This window comes from Anopheles moucheti, chromosome 2 (assembly GCF_943734755.1).
Source record: "Anopheles moucheti chromosome 2, idAnoMoucSN_F20_07, whole genome shotgun sequence".
Lineage (NCBI taxonomy): Eukaryota > Metazoa > Arthropoda > Insecta > Diptera > Culicidae > Anopheles > Anopheles moucheti.
In genome coordinates, this window is record NC_069140.1 from 54,412,825 (window position 1) to 54,423,562 (window position 10,738).

The 10,738-nt window shown below is 39.3% G+C and overlaps 2 protein-coding genes across 4 annotated transcripts in view; both read left to right on the top strand.

Annotated features, from left to right (window-relative positions):
• The first annotated feature begins 44 nt into the window (after nt 1-44).
• Nucleotides 45-2,164, top strand: LOC128296950 (4-hydroxybenzoate polyprenyltransferase, mitochondrial). Of its 2 annotated transcripts, none has more exons than XM_053032486.1 (3): nt 45-263; nt 332-1,545; nt 1,628-2,164. In XM_053032486.1, exons 2-3 carry the CDS (start codon nt 463-465, stop codon nt 1,850-1,852), a joined length of 1,308 nt encoding a protein of 435 aa, XP_052888446.1. In that variant the 5' UTR covers nt 45-263; nt 332-462; the 3' UTR covers nt 1,853-2,164. The 2 variants fall into 2 exon arrangements, with proteins under 2 accessions (XP_052888446.1, XP_052888448.1); XM_053032488.1 differs by having other exon boundaries at nt 45-232; nt 311-1,545.
• Nucleotides 2,165-4,264: 2,100 nt separating this feature from the next.
• LOC128297712 (dedicator of cytokinesis protein 3) overlaps nt 4,265-10,738 on the top strand; it is a 50,072-nt gene continuing 43,598 nt past the window's right edge. For both annotated transcript variants that reach the window (XM_053033399.1, XM_053033400.1), the window contains exons 1-3: nt 4,265-4,325; nt 9,007-9,248; nt 9,363-9,511. In XM_053033399.1, the coding sequence (XP_052889359.1) occupies nt 4,289-4,325; nt 9,007-9,248; nt 9,363-9,511 (428 nt within the window). In that variant the 5' untranslated portion in view covers nt 4,265-4,288. The remainder of the gene's footprint in view (nt 4,326-9,006; nt 9,249-9,362; nt 9,512-10,738) is intronic.

Here is a 10,738-nt window from a genome sequence, read left to right on the forward strand (position 1 = left end):
AGTGAGTTGTGAAATATTGCGTTTAGATTGAAAGAATCAATAAATCCAAAGCCAATTGAAGACGAAACAAGCGAACAAATTTGAACTCTTTTGAGTTCCAATGTGTTAATGTTGCCTATTTGCATACTATTCGTTTATCGGACTTTTTGGTAATTCCGTGAGTGAGAAAATAATTTTCCGGCGATATCTCTGCTTGATTCATCTTGGCGCTGTATACCTTATTGTTGTGTTTGTACGTAACGCGGGCATTATCCATCAGTCACGTAATTTTCTCGTGGTATTGCAAAACATTATTACTTTGCTATTCTAGTTCATTATTGTGCCTTTCTAGATGCTGTTGATGAATGCACGCTTGGAACAATGTCGAAAATAATGTGAGAGCTATAATTGTGGCATGTTGTTTATTACCCTGTTCCCAAACTACTAAATCTGAAAGCGACCGGCGCCAATTCTCCGAAGGCGATGATACGAACTACCAGAGTATGGAGAGGGGGAGTTGGAAGCAGTACCCCCTTGTTTCATGTCTGGCCGTGGAGCAGCAGAAATGTCTCTACATCACGACCTGTGCCCGCAAAACGATCTATAAGTTTCCCGCTAAGCATAAAGTTGATCCCGAAAGTGATGGAAAGGAGGGTGCTTTGCCCTGCTAATATTGGTAGCAAACCAAATGCGCATCTGTACAGAGTGCAAACGATACCAAATACCTTCAGCATGCTCAATGCCCGGAGCATCGCAAGTGATAATAGCCATAAGACTCGGTCTAGACGGTTGGAGCAGAAAGAGGCACTGACATGGCAACAAAAAATATTCCCATACGCAAAATTGATGCGTATCGACAGACCCATCGGTTCGTGGTTACTGTTTTGGCCCTGCGGATGGAGTATAGCGCTCAGTGCCCAAGCGGGATGTTGGCCGGATCCGATGATGCTTGGTTTGTTTGGAGTAGGAGCATTCGTTATGCGTGGCGCCGGATGCACGATCAACGATCTGTGGGATCGTGATATAGATGCAAAGGTCGAACGTACTCGAAATCGACCACTGGTTGCAGGAGAAATAGCCCCATTTGACGCGTTAGTGTTCCTGTCCGGCCAGTTGGGTGTAGGATTGTTAGTATTGCTCCAGTTGAACTGGTACTCAATTCTGTTAGGTGCCAGCTCATTGGGACTAGTCATCGTTTATCCTTTGATGAAACGTATCACCTATTGGCCTCAATTGATGCTCGGTGCTACCTTCAACTGGGGTGCTTTGCTTGGTTGGAGCGCTACACAAGGATCAGTCGAGTGGTCCGCCTGCTTGCCACTATACGTCGCTGGAGTTTGCTGGACGATCGTGTATGACACTATATACGCACATCAGGACAAAGTGGACGATTTGATAATAGGAATCAAGTCAACGGCTCTACGGTTTGGAGACGATACGAAACTGTGGCTTAGCGGTTTTACGGCAGCTATGCTGGCCAACCTACTAACCGCTGGACTGGTGTGTGATCAAACGTGGCCATATTATACCTCAGTTGGGCTCATTGGGGCTCACTTAGTTCATCAGGTAGTTCAAATCATACAGTCCGCGAAGACCATGTTTATAATTGCGCCGATTTTGTTTATTAATGTGTGATTTTATTTTCCAGATTCACTCTCTAAACATTCACAATCCAAAGGATTGTGCCACCAAATTCATTTCGAATCATCAGGTAGGATTTCTGCTATTCCTTGGAATCGTCCTTGGCACGCTGTACAAAAAGAATAGTGATGATCGAACAAAAAGCTCCGCAACTACAACTGGTAGCAGCAATAGCAGCACCGGGGGCCAGTTAAGTGCCACGGTTACCAGCGCGAGAAATATTGTGGTATGAAATGCCAGGCTTTCTATGTACCTCCAATGGAGAAGTCTTCACAATACGGGGTACGGGGTGCTTTCAAAATTGGTTTTCAACCGTGCACTACGAGATACAGTGGCTGAAGCATTAGGAGATTTTTGCGTTGCTTAAATTGAGTATAATGTAAAACATAAATATTAATTGTTGTAGAAAATTCAAAGATTATTCTATACAATTCATCCCATTTTGCAAGCGAGGAACGATTGTTCATTTTGAGGCTTTATACATATTAAGAATATCCGGACTTGTCTATGTGCTACAGCAAGAAAGTTAATTAAATGCAATGCCAATGCCCTTCGATGGTTCAGGTTGTTAAACGTACATTCGAAATGATGACAAATATGATCCCAAAAGGACCGTTGCATTTTTTTTTGTTTTAGTTGAGAACGAAATTTGCATGGCCACTCATGTTTGAAATCAAGCCATATTGGAAGTATGCTAACACAAGCCCGTATATTCTAATAATCTAACAGTTATTTCATCTTTTCGTCGACCTTTTTAAGTATTGAGCTGGTCTTGCAGCTGGTTTAATGTTTGTTTTGTTGTTAGTAGTGCATTATAAAGATATGTCGTTTTCATTACTTACCACACAGAACACAAATAAGAACAAGTTTTTTTAGGAAATGTACAATAACTTACAACATTTGTCGACAGCCGTATTTGTCAGTCATCTTAAATAATTTAAAGGAATTGTGGAAGCAGAGAAATTTGAATTATGTAGTAACGCAAACATCCTGTATGCCCCTAGGGGTTTGCAGACTGGTTGTAAAGTAGTGTGCGTTTGTACGCAGTCGGTATTTAGTGTTGTGACAAGATACCAGCGGATCTCGTTATCGTAGTTTTTCTGTGTGTCATGCTTGATTATCATTTGTTCCTAGCGTAAACAGAGGAATAGATTGTTATTTATTGATACGGCATCCACCTTCGGAATAGACGGTCGCATATGATAAGTGAACAAGAACGAAACGGGAGTTCTTATTGCAGCAAACGTTGATATGCTCTAGTGCGGCATTAAGTTATTGTTTTATAATGAACAGTGAATCGTTCTATCGCCGTTTGTGCTAAAAAACTATGGCAAGAAAATTGAAAGAAAAAAACAAAAGCACTCGCGTTTGCACAGCATCCTTCGGTTCGGTAGTTTGGAGTTGTTCTTTGCAATAACAATGATTTTACTTGTCAATCGTGATGTCCGCCCACTGCTTCATCGTGGCTTTCGTGCCATACGCATACTTTCAAGAACAGCCAGTGCGCGCGCGTTCACTTCGCAAGGGCCTGCTCATATTCCTTTTGTTTGTGGAATGTAGCTCCTCGGGTCTGATAGCTGCGACAAAACAGTGGTTACTTCCTAGTTGCCCGTTTTCCGGTACGTGTTATTTGTGTGTTCTTCCGCTCACGCACACTTTTCTTCACGAACGAAGTTAGCAATCGATGTAGTGTAGTGTGGTACGCGGGCAAAAAGTGACAAAATCGTTTTTAGTGCGTTCGTTGAGGCGAGAGAATAACGCATAGGGCATGCTAGTGATGCGGTGTGTATGAAAAGCCGCACCTGCAAAAAAGCAACTCCCAGTAGCATGATGTTCGGTAGTGAAAATTTGGCAAATTAGTGTGTTTGTGTTTTCAGTGTGTGCGTGTGATGTTGGATTCACGTGCGTGCATTACTGTGCCTTGTAAGCATTTTCCTTCTTCGCCCATCGTCGACTGGCCGTTGATTGTGCTATATTGTTTGTGTGGTTGCTTTTTATAGCGAGTTGTAATAATGCCGCTCCCAGCAAATTGTAGCGGCAGCATTTAAGTAGTCTGTGAAGCTGCGGGACTCGTTGCATGCAGGCAACCCGCTACGAAATAGCCCGTATCAGGTGCGGAAAGTGAAGTCTGTTTATTTTAGACGGCGAGAAATGTGCAAGGAAGTGTGGAGTCCAGCGAGTGAGGTGAGCGGGCGTGGGAGTGCGCGGTGTAATGTTTTCACAAAATTCGCCAGAGTGAGGCGTATGATGTGCAAGCAAAATTCTGTACTCAAAGTCCCGGTTGCGTGCTTGATTGGCTACGTAAATTATTGAAAATGCAAACACTAGGAGTAAATATAATAATTATTCTAAAAATCTAGTGTTCTTTCAGCAAATTCGTCTCGTCAGCGAGCGCATTTGTCATCCTAATCACATTTACAAAACGTGTGCATTCTTTTACCTTTTATTTAATATTATCAACTGCTTTACGTATTACTCAGCGATCCAATAAAGTGACAAAGTGAATATGAACTGAATCTCGGTGGAATCTCCATACCTTCTTCTCCGGCTGATACTAATCAGTAGCAGAGGTTGTGTGCCAAAGTTTTAGTGATACTATTAGCAACTTAAGAATCCAACAAGAAAGGAATAATTTTCACTGAAGGCGAAAAATAAACAAATAGTCAACATGATCTGGTCACCGACAAGCAACAAATACGGAGTAGGTAAGTTAACTTCGAAAAATAAAACAGTCAAGTCCTAATTTGGTAAGAATTGTTCCATTTAGTGATAGTATTTGTAAGCGAAAGAAGCTGCCAAAGCACTACTTGTATGGAAGATCAGTATGATGATGAGTAGTAGAGCATTGTCATTCGTATTTTGCGTTGATAATAACGTCGCCTCCGTGAGCGTTATATGATGCCTCATTCTTACGAGAACTGAGGGAAGAGTGGAATTGAATAATATGTGTGACGATGACGTCGTAATTCCTATCAGACGAAAGTGCAACCGCAGTGAATGTCGAGCATGGGTTGAAGGGCAAAGAAATACCATTATCTTGATCACGGACTAAGTAAACGATTGTTTTGAAATGGACTGAAAATGTTTTTACATCTGTGGAAGAGTTGTTTGACGTTATAGGGACGACGGCGTTGACGGTTTTAAGACGAATGGAACAAGACCAAATCGCACCTGGAGCCGTTTTTTTTGCTGTATGCAACACTTGAATATCTGGAATAGAGTAAATAAAATCAAGGAAAGCCAACAGATTAAGATTGGTTGATGCAAAAGTATGTACATTTTTACATACATGAAACAGCTTCATAATGCTATAGACAGTGCATATAGATTTGAATAATTTTACGATAACGAGTTAAATAAAATAACGATAATTGAACCATAGCGAACAATCGTAGTTTTGTTACTGACACAGACGTACTGATCACCGTACGTTGATTAAATATACAGTCATTCGATCGGGCTGTTTGCACCTCTTATCCGATTAATTTGTATAAGGTTTGCTACATTCGGTTGCTTGGCTAGAGTGTGAAGGAAATGGGTAATGCGGATGTGGGATTTCCGGTAAGTGCCTTTTTGGGTGCAACATTAGTTCTTTATCGTTGCGTACCGCTGTTCTGACCGCTCACAGAAAATCTAAGCATAGTTTTGAGAAGTCAGCAGAAAAAACACACCATAGACAAGGTATTTTGTTAGTTTGTATGTCAAACAAAGTATGTAAAGTCGTAAAAATACATTTCTTGAATATTGATGGTTGGTGTTTTATAAACAAAACATATAATTATCCAAACATGAGTATATGGAAGCCCTTGAGCTTGAGCCCCCTAAATATAGACTTAGTTGAGACAACAAGTCCAACAAGTTAAACTTGTTTAACAATTGCGATTGATTTCTGTTATGAAATTTGCTAGAACAAACATGACAATGGGTTTGTTTTTTAGTTTTCGTATTTAAAACTTCTGATGTTTTGCAGTTTTTGTACGAAAAATTTAAACCGTCTATGATTTTTTTATGTATAATAAAATACATTTTTTTATTCGATGAAGAACGGTCTGTAGCTCGGTAACATTGGAATATTACTCATTTGCCACAGTTAATGTTAAAAATGTGTGATGATGCACTGTGATGATTATCATAAAACCGTTTTTTTTATCAGTTATCGATATTACACTTGCCGAGCCGGTTGTCGCGGAGTTTACGATAATTCATGCTTTTCTTGCGAATCAAGGTCGACATGATTTGTTTATAAGTATGAAAGCACAACAACAAACATTCGGTGTCATTCACCCCTATCTGGTAACTATTGTCCATTTTTTGTATGCTGTTTAGTAGAAGTTTTGATATATAAAATCTATATGAAGATTGTAAGCTATTGTAATTCAGACTTGTTTAAGGTATAATTATGAATTGAATGGTAGCAAATCGCAAAGACAACTAAAGACACCCAATTTTATAAATAACTTCCATGTCATGTCGAAAAGGAAGTTGAAGATCGCGAGGCGTAGTTAGTAGGTTGGTCTACGCCACAGAGGCATACACCTGAATACGAACAACTTAAGTAACTGTTGAGTTACGCAGTGTACGCAGTGTAGAAATTTGTATTTTATGTAATACAATATATGACTTAAATTGTCATTAAACTCTTTTGCTTATTGTTCATAATTGTTATTGTTGTTTTGGTCATTGCTTTCTTAAACTTTAGCATTTGCCTTTGTAAGTTTGAAATTACATATTTACGTACGGAACATCACTTCTAGCCTTTTAACCGGTTCATACCATCATCTCGTGAATCGATCCAACGTATTGATCAGACAGCAAGTGGCGCATTCGGCGTCATGAAGCCGCTTGTTTGCATCGCACGCCATGAATGAAATGAAGAAGCCAGGGAAGAGAAAAAAGCGATCATTCAAGGTTACCTGGCATGCATACTTCCGCTCTGCATCCCGTCCACCGTCCATCCATCGCTGCTTGTACCATTTACGTTCACTGCCAACGAACTCATTTATTAATGTACGTTGCGTCAATGTTTTTTTTCTTGTTGTAGTTCAAGCACGCATGTAGTCTAAAAATAAACAAACTCCTGGCCGGCTGGGTTTACGCCGAACGGAACTGGAATAGAAGGAATAGAATATCATAAAATAATGTAATGATGCTAATACTCCCATACGTTGCCACAATTCCGTCAATCGCAACAAAAATTCTGTGTTATTCAATTTGATAAACTCGCCACAGCAGTTAGAGAGCAAAGATCGATGACGGATTGTGCATTTCGATGCATTGTTATCGCAATGGTTAGGCATGGTTATTTAACATGTGCCTTCTGCGATTACTTCTAAAGGATCATAGCCCGAACAACGAATTGCCCTATGTGGAGCAGTTAGTTACTATGGTGACAAATCTACATATGCAGTTTTTGTAATGTATCATAAGTGCATTCGCATCAGTCGTTGTCACGATGAAGTAAGGCGCAAGGGTCGATAACAGCTACTCTTCGAAGAACGGAACAGCTCTCTTATAACGTGGCCGTAATTTATCATTTGCCGGGTTCGTTATTATTCTACTGTTTTATCATTTCTTTGCATTGCCTTCAGTTTGTTGCCTTTCCTTGTGCTTATTCATTTCGCCCCGCTATCGATGTTTTGTCACCGTACATGTGTTCTTTTTGTTCCGACTCATGCGGTGCATTCGTATACCCAGTAGACGTTGTCTGGTGAAAAACAAAATCAAATGAAAAAAAGAAACTATATTTTTATCCGCTTCTGGAATCCGTTTATGCTGTGGTGCATGGTTTGTTGTGTCTGCTCACATCAGTCATTCTCGCAGTGAAGCGATGCATCGTGCAGCATGTGAATTATGGATCTCTTATTTCCGGTTTGAAGGTTGTTTCGCTTCGAAGCAAAATGCAGATGTGTCGTGGATGAATTTTAAATATTAGTTTAGTTGTTGAAGCACGCATTCGATGCACATTTGTACTTCGGTTCAGACTATGGATTAGCTGAAGAATAATAGATTTTAGACGCTGGAAATCATTTCTGAATTGATGTAGAAATATTATGTTTCGTCCTGTGCACTAAGAGCACCGTTCATTGTGCTTATGTGTCGTAACAAATTATTTCTCGATTGTTATATTGCTGCGTGCTGGGGGCTCATTCGACAAAAGGTTGATACTAGATTCCATCGGTATTGTTCACGGGGTGTAGTTAGCACGGACTGCTTTGACGACTTCTTTATTATTGGTACAACAACCTCAAGGGGTCTACTCATTTCTGGCTTACTTGGACTTTATTTACCCATAGCTGAACGTACGGGGGATTTTGGACCTGTCCTGTCGTGTGAAAACCGGCACCGCTAACAATACACTATCGAGTCGCCCCCGTTATGCAAGTACGTTGTAAAAATTTGTGCAAACCGGAGAATACAAGAAGGATCTTGCTATGTAGCAGTTCGATAAAATATTATAATTTCATCGTTGACCGACACAGATTTTGGAATCTATATAAAAGTCATTCTGCGGAAATGTTCTTAACTTGTGTCCCTGTTGAAATGTACAATAAAGCTTTGTAATTCTATGTATTATTTTGTAGAATGTACGTCACGTACGTTTTTTTCACAGAATTCGAAACAAATTCTTCTTACTTCTGGTGACTACATTAGCTTTATCATTTAGGCTTTTGAATGGGGTCTGTTTGAATGCGGTCATTATTCAGAGCGGGTCTGAATTTGAGCAATTAAACCAATTTACTAACAGCAGGGCGAGAGCTACCGCTTGTTTCCTGCTGTTGTCTCCTGCACAGTTAAACAACAAAGAAATAGTTTAATGAACGTATGGATAGGAACGTAATTTGTTTAATCATGCCGGCACCTTCACATGACTTGGTTTTATTTTACATAAAAAGAAGCATAAGTACAGCTTTCACAGACCCATGCAGCTGCTTGGAGATAGATTCAAGAGATAGTTATATCAATGTGTGCAGTTTAATGGTATATTTTCATTTAAAGTAAATGCCATTTTTATGGATACGACGCCACAGACAGTGATTGTATTGCAACCTTTTTGCATATGGGTGATCGCATATTTGTTTTAGAAATGAGTTCGTAAACAAACTGGCGTCTGCCGAGATTGGATGATGCGTTGTTTATCTCGTTGTTTTACCGCGAAGTTTAAAAAAAGCGTATTGCGAGAAATTTTTACGAAGCGAATCAAACTAACTACTCCTGCATATTGCCAGTCACAGTATTTATATTCGAAGAAGTCTATATATAATTGAATAAATATTGTTACACTAAGCAGAAACGAAATATCGAGCATAATTAATAATCGAAAGGATAGGGAATTCATTGTGTGTATGTTTGCACTTTTTACAATTTTATACTCTTATCTATTACCAGCAATACACAACTGGCACGGTGATGTCACGCATGGACTTGCTCTGGATGTGGGAGACTGCGTGGAAATACTGGAGGAAACTGCCTACTGGTTTCGTGGCACCTGTCCCCGAAAGCCTCGCAAAGTGGGTCTCTTTCCAAAATCGTACATTCATCTGAAAGACCTCTCGAAGGTGGATCCTGTAGTCGCCGAATGTACGCTGGTGTTGCGTGAGTGGTCCGAAATATGGAAGCGATTGTTTGTGGTGAGTAAAGCTAATATTACGAATTGTGTGCAGCTTGCAAAAGTTGATGACACTGCATGTGATGCAGACAGTTTGAAAATGTATGAATAATTTCGCCTCATGTCCGAAACATAGGAACGGGAGGAATACAAATTTACGTCACTGCGCAAGGTAATGCTGGCATTGCTCGAGAGCCGTCGAGAACTGTTGAGCTCTACACTTACTCAGGACCAGACTTACGAGCTGCAAATGAAAGTGATATCTAAGATTGATTGGGGAAATCGGTGAGTATATGCTTCATTGCAGTTATGATATTAGTTTTAGGTCGTTCTACAACACGTTGTAATATTTGTTTTGTTATGTATATAATATGTTTAAAAAGCTCCAAGAAAGTATGGTATGATGTTATTTTTTTTTTTAATATTACGGTTGAACGGTCAGGTCGTATCGCCTTACTTTTACCATGTTCCGGATAATTGATCCTTGCTACGGGGGTTTGATCCTGAGCGTGTGAAGACCGGTGCCGCTATCAATACACTAACGGACCGCGCCTAACGACGATGTTATATATTTTTTTTTTTTTTTTAAACTGTGGTTTTAAGAATCGTTTGTTTGTTTAATTTTTGTTTGGAAGTATAGCGCATACTTAAATATAGAATGTGTTAAAATTAGGGAAAACATCATTTACACATTACCTCTAACGAGATTTGTTATTTGAATGATCTTTATGGCATACTGAATACGCCTGTGGGTATGCAATATTTGTAACAGACACAATGAACCGGCGACACGAGATCAGAAAGGGATGAAGATGTATTTTTTATTGGTTTCCCAGCTACCTACTAAACCATATCGTTCGCATTATGGCCATGTAAACTATATATTTACGTCTTGACTGCGGTCCATAGCCTTCGGTGTATTGAACCTAAAGCTTTAAATAAGATCATCAAATGAATAAGACCATGGAAAGTTGATATAAGAAGAGGCTCCATGTTGATCACACGAGTTAGTTTACGTACAATGTGCTGTCAATACCCGAGTAACGCGGTTCTCGACATACCCGGATTCTATAACATTTCACGGAGTTTTGTATGCAGAATTCGATTTTTAATTCGAATTCGATTTCGATTGCAAACTAAAAAAATTGTTTCATTTTATTATTAGAATAATTTATTTTCGTAGCATTTGACTGCAATTTTACTGTATTCTTTTAATAAACGCATAAATTTCGTTTTTGAATGGTGCGTCATAAATATTCGATCCTTTTTTACGACAAATAAACCATATTTTAGAGGAATCTCGAGATACGCGGATTTCTGTGGAACGTAATATCCGCGTATCACGGGTATCGACTGTACTGTTGTTTTGTATTTTTGTGCATTGAGTAAAATAGTAAAATAGCCATAAAAAAGTTTTTTTTTAACTTTAACAAATATTATGTGCAGATTCTATCATGTCGAAAAGTCATCGACACTCGTGATGATAAAAATGATATTCATATTTAACATTAT